We start from the raw sequence: 17,402 nt of genomic DNA on the forward strand, positions 1-17,402 counted from the left end.
CCCTTAAATTTTTGCATTTACAACCTTTTATAGGAGTGCCTCTAGGAGGTCCAAAAAAAGAAAAAAGGATGAGTTTCTCCTCTCGTGGCCTTCACTTAGAGCTTATTTTAGAATTTGATTGCATTACCAACACTTGGCATAGTTCATTTGTGGAAAGAATTACATGGTGTGCACATTGGTCCTTTACCCCTTCAATTTGGCCACCCGGATCTCCCCTTGGGCCTTTGAGTGCCCTTGGCCTTGCCCTTTAACCGCCCCGTCATCACCTCTCTACAGCGGGACCCCTCCCCTATCGAGGCAATAGTGATGTCGCTATTGGGGGGGGGGGGGGTACACCCCTTTTCCTCAAAAACTTGGGTCCTTAGCGGGCGTGGGCACCGGCCCTTATTGGCTGCCACGTTGTGACGTGTTTTTATGGAATGATGCAAGCCACCCCAAGGACTTTGGAAAGGGTTTTTAATGCTTTTGGGTCCCTTATATGTAAATAAAGCATGCTTGTACAAAGTGTACAAAGGCGGTGTGTGCCAGCTGTCTCTACGCATGTGGGCCAGTTGTGCGGGGTACATAGTTTTGTTGTTTTTGTACATAGACGTGTCGAAACTTGAAAGAGTCACTTAGTACTTGAAAAATATGAAAAAAACTGAGTTTTTATCAGCTTGAGGTCGTGAGTGATTGGGGATCTAGCAGCAAGAAGCTCTGATTGCCGCGAGGGATAGAGGCGTTTGGGAGTAGAGCAACTTGTCTTGCTAGTCGAGGGCCCGGTGTGGTGAGTTGAGAGTGTGTCTCTCCTCAATGGGCTTATGAAAGTGGGTGCTTAGCTCTGCATATTGACCTCTCTTCATCTTGTTTTGAGGTACGGTGGCTATGGTGTGTGCAGCTCCTTGTGGTGCAGCTAGTTGAGGGTAAACTATGTGCTGCAATGCCTTGATTGTACATATATCAAAGGGCAAGGTTTCCCCCAAGTTTTCCATCACTTTTTTTGATTTTTTTTGCTGAACTTTGTGGGTTTTCAAATTAAGCTTGATTTGAGTGGGTTTTGGTCAAGCTATGTGTATATATGGAAGGGCGTTTGAAAAGAAGTGAAGCTCTTTGAGTTATGGTCAAAAGTGCAGAGATTTCCATGGTTTTTTTCTCGATTTTTTCCTTGATTTTATTGCTTCCTTGGTGTCCTTGAGTGCAATGGAGTGTAGTGGGAGTTGTAGCGGTGTAGAGGGAAGCTAGTCGGAGCTAGTCGAGGTTGAGTGTGTGTGAAATTGAGAAAATTAGTGAGAGAAGATCAGCCCATATTATCTTGAGGAAGCTATTCTATTCATCCTATTTTCTTTGTGGTGGTTTGAGGTGTTATAGAGGCCAGCCCCCGAATCCTACACATAAACTGGTGCCCCCACGGAGGAGAAGAGAATCCTTCTAATAGGGTTTTGATCTACAGATTGGCATCCATTTGAAGATCAAATCAAGGCCTATGGCGGGATATGGGTATGAAGTCTTCAAGGTTGGGAAAGGAGAAGATGTGGACAAGTTCATCCGAAGGATCAAATTGATTGCATTGAAGAGCAATAGGGACGATGGTGCATTCAAGGTACGTTTGGTGTGTTTGCTACTTGAAGGTGAAGCACGTGAATGGTATGAAGATAGGCTTGAAGGTGGTGTAAAGGGAGATTGGAATCTTCTTTCTCATGCCTTGAGAGAAGAGTTTGAGAAGGAGGATGATCCTGAGTATTTGTGGAGAGAGCTAAGCAAGCTGCAACAAGGAGAACATGAAGACATCAATATGCACATAAACAGGTTTGAAGCTTGTTGGAGAAAGATCATAAAGGGACTTGAAGAGAATCAAATGCCCCCTGATTTTTTGAAGAAAGATAGGTTTGTGGTTGTCTTACATCAAAGCATTAGAGACAAGGTGGAGCTCAAGGACCCAGGGACCTACAATGAGGCAGTAAAGGTTGCTAGAGAGCAATGGAGAAAGAAGGTGAGAAGGCATGAAATGGTAAATAGGGAAAGAGAAGCAAATGTACATCAAAGGGGATGGTTATGTATCAACAAATAATGTGGTCGAGCCTTTGCCCTTGGATATGCATGTTGAAAGGGAAATCCATGTAGAAGCTCCAAGAGTGGACAATAGAGGACAGGAATCCTTTCACCAAGACATTCAAAGATTGACAGAGCAAATAGGAAACCTCAACCTTGCTATGCAAGCTATCCAAAAACAAGTAAGAAGACCTCAAGGAGAACGTCCTCAAAGGAATAGAGGTGATAATGTGATGTGTTTCAATTGTGGGGAGAGAGGGCATATATCGCCCAATTGCAATCAACCAAGGAGAGAGCCAGGAGGTATATATCCTATCATACAAAGACAAATAGGTAATGAAGGCAATGTAAATGGAAATGTGCAACCTCTCCAAGGTCAAGGACTTGCACAAAAACAGGGACAAAATCAAGCTCAAGCACCTCCACAATTTAACGTAGGAATTTTGGAGGCAGTTGAGGAGGGAGATGAAGATGATGAGGTTGATGTCTTTGCAAATAAGAGAACAAGGGCACAAAAATCAGGGAGTGAAGGCCTTTTCAAAGAGGAAAGAGCAAGGAAAAAGCCAAGGAGAGATGTAGATAAAGGCAAGGAACCTATGGAAGAGGCTGAAAGTAGTAAGCAGGCAAAGGTAAGGGCAAGAAGAAGGAAGATAGGCATGGATGATTTTCAGCTTGGGAAGGGTCAATCAGCATACAATCTCTTAGAAGACTTGAAGAACAAGAGGGCCGACATATCATATGGGCAACTCTTGCATTTGAGCTCAAGTATGAGAAGGCACTGACATAAACTAGCTAGTGTTAGAAGGGTGAAGGTAAAGACACGTGATGCACATGTAGTGCAACTTCATAAAGTTACTGATGTTTTGCCTGTGGTTGATGCTTGGATACATGGAAGGAGGGTGAATAAGGCGTATATGGATGGTGGAGCCCAAGTGTGCATTATGACGGAGGAAACAATGCAGCAATTGGGATTGCAGCTCACAGGCAAATCCTTGTTCAATGTGAAGATGGCAAATAGTAGTAGAGTGAAATGCTCGGGAGTTATTCATGACTTGGAGCTTAATGTTTTGGGTCAAAGGGCTATCATGGATATTCATGTGATGCCTGTAGATCTTGGGGCATATCCAGTTATATTGGCTAGACCTTGGTTGATTGCTATGAGGTCACGACAGGACTGGTACAGGGGATGTATTGACCTCTTTGTGGAAAAGCCTAAAGAGAAGAGGATTAGATATGATATGAAAACATGTAAGGTGCTGGAAATTGATGATGAACCAGCTGTGCATCAAGATTTATCGCCATCCACTTATGACATGTGTGACAGTTCTTCTAGTGCATCCTCTACATGTACTGACGATGAGGTTTATGATCAAAGTCTTTTTGATCTTGATGTAGATCTTTGTGGGATACATGTATATGATGAAAATTGTGATAAAGGGGATGCTATGAGATCAGAAAATGACCATGGGGCTGATCATGAGCCGAATGTACCAAAAGCTGAATTAATGGATATGCTTGCTGGTGACCTGACTAGTCGAGAGAGAGAAGCATGTGATGCATTGTTTGATAAGTATCCCAAGTTGTTTGACGAAGATTATGCTCAAATGAGGGGAAAAAAGAGTGTTGTTCATGAAATAAAGCTTAAAGAAGGTGCAAAGCCTGTTGCTCAAAAGCTAAGGAGATTGGGCACCATTCAACGAAAGGTATTGGAGATAGAGGTGAGTAACCTTTTGCAAGTTGGTTTTATCTACCTTGTGGATGATGCAGAATGGGTTTCCCCTGTGGTTATAGTTCCAAAAAAGGGAAATAAATGGAGAATATGTGTGGACTTTAATCCATTGAATGCGGCAACAAAGCGGCATCACTATCCCCTTCCCTTTCAGGATGAGATTTTGGACGCTGTTGCAGGTCATGAGAGATATTCGGTATGTGATGGGTTTAGTGGGTATTTTCAAATTGGGATTGCATATGAAGATCAAAAGAAGACCAGATTTTTGACCCCATGGGGAGTTTTTTGCTATAGGGTGATGCCCTTTGGCTTGATGAATTCTTATGCGAGCTTCCAAAGTTGGATGGACAAAGTATTGGGGCCTTACCTTGGAAGCTTTGTAAAAGTCTTTATGGATGATTTTTGTGTTTACAGTGATAGAATGCTTCATGTGAAAAATCTTGATATGGTGTTTAAAAGGATTGATGATGATGGGGGTCAACTCAATCCTTTGAAATGTAAAATTGCAAGAGCTAGAGTGATACTTCTTGGCCATGAGGTAAGTGAGAATCGGATAGCTCCAGATCCTACAAAAGTGGAATGTTTGCTTATGATGGAGAGTCCTAAAAGTAAAAAGGAATTGATGAGTTTTGTACAAAAGCTAAGGTACTTGTCAAGGTCTTTTTGTATGCTTGCTGAATATGTGCACCCTTTGCAAGAAGCAACACAAAAAGACCCTTTTCTTTGGACTGAGCATGAGCAAACAGCTTTTGAGGACGTCAAGGAAAAGCTATCTACATTACCTTTGATGATGCCTCCTTGTTGGGATGAAATGTTTTACTTGAGCTTGAGCGTGGGTGAGCATGCTATTGGTGCAGTATTGATACAAAAAGGAAAAAAGAAATCTTATATGAGGCCAGTTTACTACATAAGCAAAGTGAAGAATGATGCACAAAAATCTTGGCATGAGATCGAGCAATTGGTTTGGGCATTGGTATATGCAACAAAAAGGCTGAAATCTTATCTTATTTGTAAGACTTTTGTGGTGTTAACATCATGTAGTTTATTGCCTCATGCATTAAGGTATCCTGGGGATAGTCCTAAATTGCAAAAGTGGATACTTAGCTTGCAACAATTTGACATGAGCTTTACTAAGGAGGATAGTGTGAGAGCAAATATGGCGGATATGCTCACTTTTAAAGAGATTCATGCAAGGAGTGAGTTGAAGAAAGATTTGGAAAAGAAGATAGCACCAAGCCCAACTATGCATGCGGAGCTTCAGGATGTAGAGGGTACCTTATACTTTGACGGGGCTTTCAAAAGGAGCATTAATAAGGGCACTATTGGTTATGTATTTGTGGATAAAAATGGCATTGAGTGCTGGTTTGGAAACCAAGAAGTGGATGTGAAGAGTAATAATGAGGCTGAATATGCAAGCCTCTGTTTGGGCTTGGAAGAATGTGTCAAAAGACATGTAAGGAGGCTTTTAATCAAAGGTGATTCTATGTTGATTGTGCGGCAAGTTCAAGGTACCTGGAAGGTAAATCAAGAAGGCATGAAGGGCTGGTTTTTCAAAGTGAGGAAGTTGTTAAAGTCTTTTACTTCCTTTCAAATATGGCATGTACCACGAAATATGAATGTAAGGGCTCATGAGTTGGCGGAACAGGTGTTCACAAAGGATGTGCATACGGTGATAATTAGAGAGCGAAGGTATCTTGGAAGGGAATCCCTCCATGAGGAAGAACATGTGTTGCAAACGGGTTTTTCAAGAAAGGGATTGGCTTCTCAACAAAGGCATGCAATCACACGAAGAGCTATGAGGTATGTCTTGATTGGATAACAAATGTATCACAAGGGGGCTGATGGTGTCATGAGAAGAGTTCTCTACCATGATGAAATTTTTGATTGCTTAAAAGCATGTCATGAGGAAGGATGTGGAGGCCATTTTGGAGTGGAAATTACAAGAAGGAAAGTATTGAATGCTCAACTTATGTGGCCAAGTATGAATAGTGCATTGGTGTAGAAGCTGTCACGAGTGCCAAATATATCAAAAGAGAAAGCTGATGCCCGAGCCTTTGAGACACATTGTAAGCTATGGACCTTTTGAGAAGTGGGGTGTGGATGTAATTGGTCCTCTTCCAGGCACTAGAAATGGGAAGCACTACATACTTAGTGTAGTGGATTATATGACAAGATGGCCAGAAGCAAAGGCTAGTAGAGGGGCTACAAGCAAAGATGTATGCAACTTTATCTTTGATTGCATATGTTGTAGATTTGGAGTGCCGTTGGAGCTTGTAAGTGATCAAGGGAAAGAGTTTAGGAATGATCTTATCACTGAATTGGTGGAGAAATTGGAGATCAAACATAGGTATGCTAATCCTTATCATCCACAATGCAATGGGTTGGTGGAGGCATTCAATGGAGTTTTACAGAAGATATTGTTCAAGCTTGTGGAAGAACATCCAAAAGATTGGGATATGTATTTGGAGAGGGTATTGTGGGCATGTAGAGTGACTCAAAAATCATCCATGGGCTTCACTCCATTTCATTTGGTATATGGAGAAGAGTGTGTTATGCCGATTAATGTGATGCTTCCTTCATTGGAGTTCATTTTGAAGCATAGTTTGGTTGAGGAGGAGCATGTAAAAGAGAGACTGGCATCTATGCATAGCCTCTTGTTGGATAGAGAAAGTGCCATTAGATACTATGAAGACTTGGGAAGAAGAAGGGCTGATGTATTCAATGAAAAGATAAAGGCAAAAGGGCTATGTGAAGGCATGTTGGTTATGAGGTATAATAGTGCTTTGGACAATACCTTTCAAACAAAGTTCAAGGCAAGGTGGGAAGGTCCTTTTGTGGTGCATAAGGACTTGGATGGAAAGATGCATAAGGCAAGAGTCAATGGGATCCGAATCAGGCCTTATGTGACCAGAATCATGTGATGAAGCAAGAAATGCGTATGGAACACTTGAAAGTGTTCCATGCTTGTTGGGGGGGCAATATGTGACGTGTTTTTACGGAATGATGCAAGCCACCCCAAGGAATTTGGAAAGGGTTTTTTAATGCTTTTGGGTCCCTTATATGTAAATAAATCATGCTTGTACAAAGTGTATAAAGGCGGTGTGTGCCAGCTGTCTCTACGCATGCGGGCCAGATGTGTGGGGTACATAGTTTTGTTGTTTTTGTACATAGACGTGTCGATACTTGAAAGAGTCACTTAGTACTTGAAAAATATGAACAAAATTGAGTTTTTATCAGATTGAGGTCGTGAGTGAGTGGGGGATTTGACAGAGGAAGATCTAGCAGCAAGAAGCCCTGATTGCCGCGAGGGATAGAGGCGTTTGGGAGTAGAGCAGCCTATCTTGCTAGTCGAGGGCCCGATGTGGTGAGTTGACAGTGTGTCTCTTCTCAATGGGTTGATGAAAGTGGGTGCTTAGCTCTGCATATTGACCTCTCTTCATCTTGTTTTGAGGTACGGTGGCTATGGTGTGTGCAGCTCCTTGTGGTGCAGCTAGTTGAGGGTAAACTATGTGCTGCAATGCCTTGATTGTACATATATCAAAGGGCAAGGTTTCCCCCAAGTTTTCCATCCATTTTTTTGATTTTTTTTGCTGAAATTTGTGGGTTTTCAAATTAAGCTTGAATTGAGTGGGTTTTGGTCAAGCTATGTGTATATATGGGAGCGCCTATGGAAGCCCTACTAGCACATGGAAGGGCGTTTGAAAAGAAGTGAAGCTCTTTGAGTTATGGTCAAAAGTGCAGAGATTTCCATGGTTTTTTTCTCAATTTTTTCCTTGATTTTATTGCTTCCTTGGTGTCCTTGAGTGCAATGGAGTGTAGTGGGAGTTGTAGCGGTGTAGAGGGAAGCTAGTCGGAGCTAGTCGAGGTTGAGTGTGTGTGAAATTGAGAAAATTAGTGAGAGAAGATCAGCCCATATTATCTTGAGGAAGCTATTCTCTTTATCCTCTTTTCTTTGTGGTGGTTTGAGGTGTTGTAGAGGCCAGCCCCCGAATCCCACACAACGTCATCACCAAAATTTCACCCCACGCGGGTGCCCGTGGGCGCGCCACCTCCCTGCACCGCCAAAATCACCACCAAACCGCCACCAACGGCCACTGCGCAGCGCTAGGCCCGCGCGCCATAGCCATGGGAGGAGAGCTCCCCTCTCTCTCCCCTCTTGTGTACAATGGAGAGCCCACACTCCTGCTTATATACCACGGCCTCCTGCCCAACCCTTGCGCATGTGGGATATTCGCGCTGCCATGTGGTGGTCCCTCATCGACTTGCATCCCCAAGGGCCATAAACCCCTTCCACAATATTTAGATTTTTTTTTTTTTCTTGGTCTTCTTCCCCCAATGCCCATTCTCTGCTCCAAGGTTGGATTGTCAAGCCGTAAAGCCCGGCCGCGAACTCACTTGCCTGACTCTGGATTCACCTTTCCTTGCCACCCTTTACAATTCTCCGAGCCCTCAAACCTAGGCCGTAAAAACCGAGAAAACCATCTGTGGCCAACTCTGGACAAATGCATTCAACTTTCTGGCTTCTGTAACTTCCTGCTTCGGACTCCGTTTGACATGCAGTCACTTCCTGCTAGCTCCATATGATGCACACCCTACTCTAGAACTTTGTTGAGGCTCAAAAGATGCCAGATGGAACATTCTCCAATGCGGCCAAGTGGGCTCAGACTCGACTCCCGGAAAAACTTCAATTGATCATATCTTGCAAACCATGGTTCCGATCCGCAATCTGAAAAGATAGGTAGGCTCCATGAATTGAGCTCTACACATCTATACCTCAATTTCCACTTGGATCACTTGTCCCTTGCTGCCCTGTCCGACAAGAATCTGCAAAGCACCAAAACTTCAACCTTCAATAACTTGGGCTCCGTAGCTCGATTTGATGAACCGTCTGGACTTGTTCCTTCAGCACTTCAAGATCTTCATTCCTGGGCCCAAAGGCTGCACTTTGCATCTCTTCAACCTGCTACCCAAATTAGCCCCTCATGGAGCCTTTCTTGACCTATAAGCGCATCATGCATACACTTTTGCTGCTACCTGTCATCCCGTGACTCTCCTAGCTGCTCCAGTCCTTTGCCATGCTTCTGTTTGCCTGCATATAGCTGCCCATGCCACCTTCTAGAGTCGACACACTTTGGCTGCACCAACGTCAAAAGAAAAGTTATAGTCTAAAAGAGGTAGTATGATGGATCCAGTGAATGGAGTATTTCATTGAGCCTTTCTCGGCCAAAGAGAAACACTATACGTTGTTGAAAGTGTATTTTACGGATAATCCATAAGTTAATTCTAATAGATCGCATATAGTGGAAGCGATAGAAATTCTTATCATGTGGATTATTCATCTAGGATAACTCTAGTATATGCAAAATGTAGATATGAGAGAAGAGAAGAGAAGAGAAGAGAGTTTCCCTCCCAAGACCTATTCTTGCCCGTAGGCAATAAGAATACTGCAGGGAGAGATGTACCTGTAGCAAGGAGAACCTACAATTTATAGAGAGAATGAATTTTCAAGAGTGAGAGAAATAGGTTTGGTTCGAGAGGGAGATGAGATTAGAGATATGTTGGATTAGAGGTGAAAAGAAAACAACAAGATATCAAAGTAAAACACATCTTACTTGACAAAATCTTTGGGAGTTGTTCACCATTATGATGGAGAGAGAAGAAGAGGGGAGACTTCAGCTTTGATTGATGCACCAAGATCAAGACCTTCTTAGCACTAGAATGGTAACAGGACACTTTTGTGTCCTGTTAAGCGACCATTTTGCTTGAATTATTTGAAGAGTATGAAAATGAATTTCTAGGTGTTATATATCCACAAAGTTGCCTTATGAGCTGAATAAAACTTAGCATTTTTTTTTGGATATCGATCTCACCATTAACCTTACTCTTGCACAACATTTTTGAACCTAAACTGTGTGAAAAAACGGGTCCTGTTTTTGGTTTTTTTTCAATTTTTGGCAACTATACCACTCTAAACTTCATGTTTGTGAGGTTTAGATGGCTAGAGGTTAGGCCTTCATAGTTCTCAACATGTTTTGATGCTTGTAGGGAGAGCTAAGTGTTAAAATTGAAAGTTATGACCAATTTACAAGAATTGCATAATCCTGTTTTTTGGCCAAAATTAGCACTTTTATGATTTTTTAAGTGGATTTCTTGATATCCAAATTCAATTTTGATTGTGTAAGTGTAATTTATAACATAAAGCTAATCTTCCTTGAGTTTTGGGGGACCTAATATGCTATATATCATAGTATATGATGATGGTTGAGTTTTTTGATTGCTGAAGAATACGATACATTTTAGAGTAGCAAGTATAACTTTCTCAATATTACTAGTTTCTTAGGCCAATTGTGTGTATTTTGTAGGTAGTGACCATATCTAATCATAGACTACAAACTTGGCTAGATATTGAGTAGTTTCTATGGGTTTCTAGAGGTCAAAATGCTAAACCCAGCTTTTTCATGTTTGCTGTATTTAGCACTTTATCATTGCCCCCAAGGTTCCAATTGTAAGAGATCCATTATCCTTTTGACATGCTCCATTTCTCCTTTTGAATCCAAAGGCCTTAAGGGAACTAAGAAAACATCTATATAGTATCTGTATTGAGCGTGACTATAGAAACTTTGATGATAGGTCTGCAGAATGGCAAAAATACAACTTTTTGTACCTATTTTTTTTGCCCAAAAAAAATTAGTGAGGTAAAAACAACCATATGTTTTGGTCACCAACCCATTGAAGTTAACGGGGCATTTTATCTCATGTCCTACAAAAATCTCCACTCTTATTTATATGTAATCAACCGTAAGAAATTGCTGTTTTGGGAAAAATGCACTGGTCCATCAACTTTGGAGGCTTGTAGTGACCAAGGGATGAGAAAAATTACAAGTTTCTCATTTTTTCCATATGTACGTAGTAGTTATTGAACTATAAGCTCATGAAAGGCTTTTTCAAAATGAGTGGATCTACTATGGTTTTGGAATTTTTTCCCAAAACCCTGAAAGGACACTTTTATGTCCTGTTAGGTTACCATTCTAGTGTTAGATTAGAGTTGATCTTCCAAGGATAGCTTACAAGAATGGCTAGTCTTCCTCTAGGAGTAGGTGTAGGCTTCGGTTTATGTTTATGGCTAAGTACAATTAGGCATTACTACTCTCACTCCCTCATGAATTCCTCTCATCAATGGCTTGAATGGCTTGAATGGCTTGAATGGTTTTCAAGGAAGAAGAGGTCCCCTTTTATAGGTGAAGGGAACCCCCAAGGATTTACACAAGAAGAAAAGATTAAGTGTGAACAAAAACTGGAAAAGTTGGAAATGAACCGTCCCTGCATGATGTGGGCAGACTGGGGTCCAGTATTTTGATCATATCTCCTCAACCGTGGCTCCAAATAAAAAAGTAAAAATACAAGAGAAAATTTAGCTCATTAGGTATGACTCCCATTTTATATACTTTTTCCAACTCGGATTGGAACCTTGTGTAAAAAATAATCAAAATAGGGTACAATTTTGGCAGCAAATGTCTTCTTGTGGTCCCCTTAGCCTAGACTTTTATTTGATTCCAATGGACACCTCATGCCATATGAAAGTGTGACATTTCTCCTTGACAAATTTTTGTAATCATGCTTGCAATAATTCATTAAAATAGGGGTATCTCTGAGGATCATGGAAGCTAGTGTCCCACTAGCATTTAATTCCTTCCTAGTAGCTATTAAAAGAAATATAAGAAAAATACATAGAATATATATATATATTGGAAGTTACTCTAAGTATAGGATCTAGCTAGGGTGTGAGATAATATTGAGATAGTAGAAAGAAAGAATCAATGCTTTTTGCCTCAAGTTAAAGAGGCGGAGCTATTGACGCTTTTCCCATAGTACTCTTTGACGGTAAAGTAAGAATATGTTACCCTTGAGATAAATAATAGGATGAGATAGAAAGCTTATTATTATACTTAGATATGTATATGTAGATTATACGAAATATCATTATGTATCTAAAAAGTTGTAAGATAGATCTTGTAGCATGCGTTCCCACTATGTACGTGTCAAAGCACGACAACGTCGGGGACCTTGGCTTTGTCTAAACACCTGATGCTAGGCATCGAAGAGATGTGGTGCCTAGACTGGTATGGTTGGTGTTTATATCCTACCACATGCTGGTATTTGGAATCCTTTCAGAGCTCGGGTTTATGGAGGGAGGCGAAGCGGCGTCATCCTATATCTGGATCAGGTAGGTTGGAGGTGTTCTGGTTCGCTCCCGACGAAGTGAAATTCTCTATCCATAGCAGAGCAGAAGTGGATGGGTGGACCAATCGATCCCTACACAAGGTCCGGTGCTCTGCTAGTTGTTTTGTTATAAACTTTTTGGTATACCTAGATTTCATCATTACATTAATACATGGTTGAATACATTGTTGCATGTTCCAATTATTTGGGCATTTAAAGATTCTCTATTGTCATCTTCTCATGTCTTTGTGCACTCTATTTCACCCTCCACTATATTCTCTCTCTCTCTCTCTCTCTCTCTCTCTCTCTCTCTCTCTCTCTCTCTCTCTCTCTCTCTCTCTCTCTCTCTCTCTTTCCGCAACGTCGTGTACACATATATTCACCCTCCACAATGTTATATTTTTCTTGAGTACGTTTTCATTCATAGCACCCATTCAAGGGTAGTACTAGTCACTAGGTACCTTTGGATGCAGTCCGACTCATGGCCTAAACTCCATGCTTGGTCGAGCGCGCTGAGAACTCTTTCCCTATGCAAATGCTTCCACAACTCTGATGTATATTGAAAATTATATAAAAAGTATAAATTGTATAATTTGTGCATAGACCCCTAGGGAGGGGTATCTCTCAGTCCTGCTTACAGACTGAGCAATGTTGAATTCAAACTCTGAGATATCTGAAGAGGATAGCTCTGAGTAGCTATATCCATCTTCTAGGATTGTATTTTTGAATACCACTGATTTTTTCTTCTTGGAACGTTCAGAGGCCCAATGACCTGTTTTGTCACAGATAAAACATTTATTATCATTCTTTGGAGATGTAGACTTACCCTTTTGAAAAAATCGATGCCTGGGTCTTCGTTTGAACTTCTTCCTTTTTGCCATTCTTGGGATGCTTGCACGAGCATTCCTTCTTTTTGTTGGCACATCCAACATCTCTGGAGTAGTAACTTTGCTTGCAGAACTTTTTGAAGGTTTTGAGTCCTTCAATTCCTTTTGTGCCTGATTTTGAATACATAGTTCCTATATTACTACCTGTAAGGCTTGGAGATTCAAATTTTGGTTTTCCAATTTCTCAATAAGCAGCTTGGTAATGGCTTTTGGTAGTTTGTGCACAAATTCTACTTTGATTTCTCCAGAATGGTTTTTACCTACTTTATATATTAAATTTCTATAATAAATACAAAAATCCCAAATGGAGGAGAAATTATAGATTTGAGTTTCATGAAAAGCTTGTATTCTTGATCTTGTCGATGCCCAATGAATTCTTTGTAGATACTTTCAATAAAGCGCAAGAGAGGAGAGACATTTCCATCAGGTCGTATAATAGAATTTTTGACTTCGGGGGGAAGCATTTCCCACCATCTTTTCAGGATGTCTGTAAAACCATTTACTGCAACTTCTACTGCAGTTTGTTGTTTCATGCACCCAAATAGCATTTTTTGGTAGATCCAATTATGCATCTATTCTAGAACTAAGATGATATCATCATGCTCTAGATGATCAATGTTGTAGAAGGTAATATCTCCTACCTTTTTTATACCTTGCACAAATTGGGGAGTCTTTTGAGTTTGGGCAGCACTTGTAGATGCTTCTTCCATTGGCTCATCCTTTTCCATTTGTGATGGAACCAGAGGAATCTCAATTTGAGAATCATCTATTTCTGATTCATCTTCAGGGTTGAAAGGACTTTCATATGCATTGGGAGGAGATGGAAGGCTATCTAGAATGATTTTTGCTTGAAGACCATTGTAGATAGTTTCCTCATAAAAGTCATCAAATTGATCCTAATTACCTGGAAGAATACATTCCTAACCTATTTTTGCATTGGCCATATCCCAGATTGGTTCTATCTGGTCTTCTTCCCAACTGTAGTCGTTCGATTCAATGACTACTCCTTCAGGGTTTTGTGATGGAGTTTTTCCTATGTTGTCAATTATTTTGTTGCAATTTTTGTGACAACAAGCAATAGTGTAGAGATCTCTTTCTCCTTCAACAAGCTGCTATGCAACTTGTAATAAAGCTGCTCCCCTTCTTCCCAATCTTCTCTCCCACCGGTTCAATGTCTGAAGAATCGCCCTGTTCTTCTTCAAATTTCAAGACATTTAAGAGCAGACGCTTGTCTGAGTAACCCGAATGATGCAGGGAGGGTTTAGTGAATGAGAAGCATGGCACGTCTATAGAGGATGGTACTATTAAATCAGCATTTCATGAGGGTGAAGATGCTGTATGCATGATTTGAAGTTGTGTATGCAATTGAGTAAGGTTATGGCTTGACTAAGAAACAAGCTTATGTAAATCCTGTAACTTTTTTTCAAGCATATGCAACTTCATAGTCTGATAATTACTTTGAAGCACTTCAGGACGGGGTTTTGTGTGATCAGTCATTATCATAACATAAGGGGTAATAAAGACTTTATCAGTATCTGAGATAATAAAATCTTTACCTTCAATCATACAAAACTGTATAGAGAATATAGAGGATGATGAGGCAGTTTGACTCATTAGTCTTAAGCACTGTCTGCAAAAGGTTTTGTTTTCATTCTCAAAGGTTTCTGAATGTTGACAATCCTTTATTCTCATTTCTCTAGACTTAGTAGGGGCTTTATGCACAATAGGAGAAGAGATAGGTTTTTGAGAACTAATAACATAATTAGGTGAGTGTATATTATCAACACTTAATACTCTACTAATTATTTTTGACTTTATGGTAGGTTGGATGTCTACCGCTCAATTCTTCGGTAATTTTACTTTCGAGCAAGCAATTTGGTCACATCACAGCATTTGAGAATGATCATTAGAATGCATAACTATATTTTGCCCTTTATGATCCTTTTTCTCTTTAGCTGTCAACTTCCCTTCATAAATTACAAGAAGTCGTGAGTTCACTGCTCTTCCTAAAACAAAAAAAGCAATTTCTACATTGGGCGTCATATGCTTTAGATCACAGCCAACTATTTTAATTGCAAGAGTCAAAGCTTCGCCAAAATAGGGGTCATCTAGTGACACTTTATAATTTGGGCAAACTTGTAGATAAATTGGTCCATCTGCCAAATTACTTTCAATTCCTCCAAGGAATTGATCTTGCAAGTTTCTATGTCGGGTATCTAAAATCATAACTAAGCAGGATACTGCTAAACCTGCTCTAAATAGAGGGTTTACTCCTATTTGTACACAACCAAGATGAACAAAGTGATAGCCTTTTTCAATGACTTCACGTTTATCATGCATTTGATTATCTGTAAGGATAGATGCAACTGATCTATTGTCTAAGTAAACTGTCAAGGCTTTAAGTTTAAATAGTTTTTTATGTTTATATACTTGATCAGGCTTTAAGTCTGGTATTTGCCATTGGGCATAGGGTTCTACTTCTTCTATGGCTATGGAGAGATGAGGAAGAGACTGGGTCACTTTTGACAATGATCTGTTCAAGAATGCCACTGAAATTTTACATGGTAATGGGTTGATCGATAGGAGTTTCTACGGGAATTTCTATGGGAATTTATCAAGGATTTGTTGCCTATGTCTATATCCCAAATGCCGACGGCGACCTTCGGACCATGCGACCACGCGAGCTTGCCTTTTGACACAATACAGTGAGAGAGAACAATTTCTGCTAATCAATCTTATAGCAGGAGATAAAGAGCTTATAGACGTTGAGCATTCACATACACATATGCGAAACACAAATAGGCTCTGATACCAAAATACGCACACTAAATAGTTGCAAGCGGAAGATGTGTATTATGAGACAAAAGGGTTACAAAGAAAATACACTAAGTGTGCAGGGGATCAATATGGGGATTGTATACAAGGCTTAGGTGAGTCTTGAGAGGCTTCACTTGAGATCACTTGAGATAATTTACAATGAAGGGTTTCTCTCCTTATATAGAGAAGAGAGGTGCCTTTCCAAAGTAGGTAACTTGTTGTGTGCACTAAGTTATTAGTGGAGAGGGAATCACTTTTGTAAAGTGACTTTAAAAGTGGAGAGGGAATAAAGTGGCTTTAGCGTTTAGGTAGAATCTTCAGGGGAACGCCACTATAGATTTGATGCTCACGCTTTTTGAGCACTAAGTTGCAAGGGGAGAGAGAATAAAGTGGCTTTAGTGTTTAGGTAGAATCTTTAGGGGTAGGCCACTATAGATTTGATGCTCACACATTTTTCTAGTCACTATGTGCTGGCATAGCCGTGTCATCTTTTATGACCTAAGTGATGATGTATGGTTGCCAAACCCACAATAAAAGGGAAAAATAGAGACGTGACCTCAACGCTAAAGGGAACGGAGTCTTCAATGAAGTCCCCTATCTAGGATCAATGTTTCCTTTAGTGTTGCGGTCACATCTCTTAATCATGGCCACTTATCTTAAGCATTAATCTCAAAATCCCTAGATCCTTGGTTTAGTTTTTATCTCAAAATTAGTATGTTTGATCCACAATCCTATGGACTCACATTTAGGCCAAGGAAGATGCATATGGACATGTTAGTTAAGGCGTTGGCCTCTCACCTTGCATTGGGAATTTTTATTCCATGTGCACCATCCGTGATAAATAAGATGAGGCCCCATCAACTCGCTAGAGACATGTAAGGACTCCTCCGCTTCTAAATGTGGAAGCTTTTGGCATTGCATGCACCTCATTGGTGGCTACTTCAACCACCTCCCACAATAATGCAATCACAACTTGATCGCCATGTGCGAGTTATAAAGGCGCTTGATCATTAATCTAGAAATGGCAACCTTGCATGCAATTACTACCATGGAACCCTCTCCATGCTCACCATGCTCATTCCTCAAAAATTTCTATCTCTTCAACTTGAAGGATGCACCAGCATTTCGTGTGCTTCTACAAGCTAATTTGCACATACTTTGCCACCTAATTTTTCCATATTTTCCATTGTGGTCCTCGCCTCAAAACCAACCAAATATGATAGGTCAACTCCTAAGGATCTACTACCACAATAATTCTAGAGAGAAACAAGTTTGAGGTGGCATGTTGGGCCCTATGTGTTGCTCTATACATAGACTTCCTCCATACTATGTTAACCAAAACCCCCCATTTATCCATGACTAGTGTTTATAAAAGTTGTTGAATGTTGTACTCACCCCACCATAGCCACTCCATCATAGTGTGAAGCTCCTAATTTGGTGCAAATTTTCTTGGGATATCGGTTCCTTGATTACGGTGGAAAGTCTAATGAACCATACATAATTAAGAGATAACAAAGTAGACAAAGTTGCATTATTTAAATGTGTGTACAAGGAGGCCTCTTATCTAAGAGAACCCAAGTATCTAGGTCTAAAACTGTTGGAATTAGGGTTGCACGGATGCACGCATAGCTGATAAAGCTCAAGGCACACAACGGAGAGTGTATTTCTTAGTGTGAAACATAGCTTGGAGAAGATGATGAAGCTCAAGGCACACAACAGAG

General features: G+C 40.5%; 1 protein-coding gene across 1 annotated transcript; it reads left to right on the forward strand.

Annotated features, from left to right (window-relative positions):
* Positions 1-4,877: 4,877 nt before the first annotated feature.
* LOC147450320 (uncharacterized) lies at positions 4,878-14,774 on the forward strand. Its single transcript, XM_086520448.1, has 4 exons — positions 4,878-5,402; positions 11,930-12,000; positions 14,119-14,200; positions 14,688-14,774. The coding sequence occupies exons 1-4, from the start codon at positions 4,878-4,880 to the stop codon at positions 14,772-14,774; spliced, it is 765 nt and encodes a 254-aa protein (XP_086376574.1).
* The last annotated feature ends 2,628 nt before the right edge of the window (positions 14,775-17,402 follow it).

This window comes from Adiantum capillus-veneris, chromosome 9 (genome assembly GCF_014529385.1).
Source record: "Adiantum capillus-veneris isolate H3 chromosome 9, ASM1452938v2, whole genome shotgun sequence".
NCBI classification, from domain to species: domain Eukaryota; kingdom Viridiplantae; phylum Streptophyta; class Polypodiopsida; order Polypodiales; family Pteridaceae; genus Adiantum; species Adiantum capillus-veneris.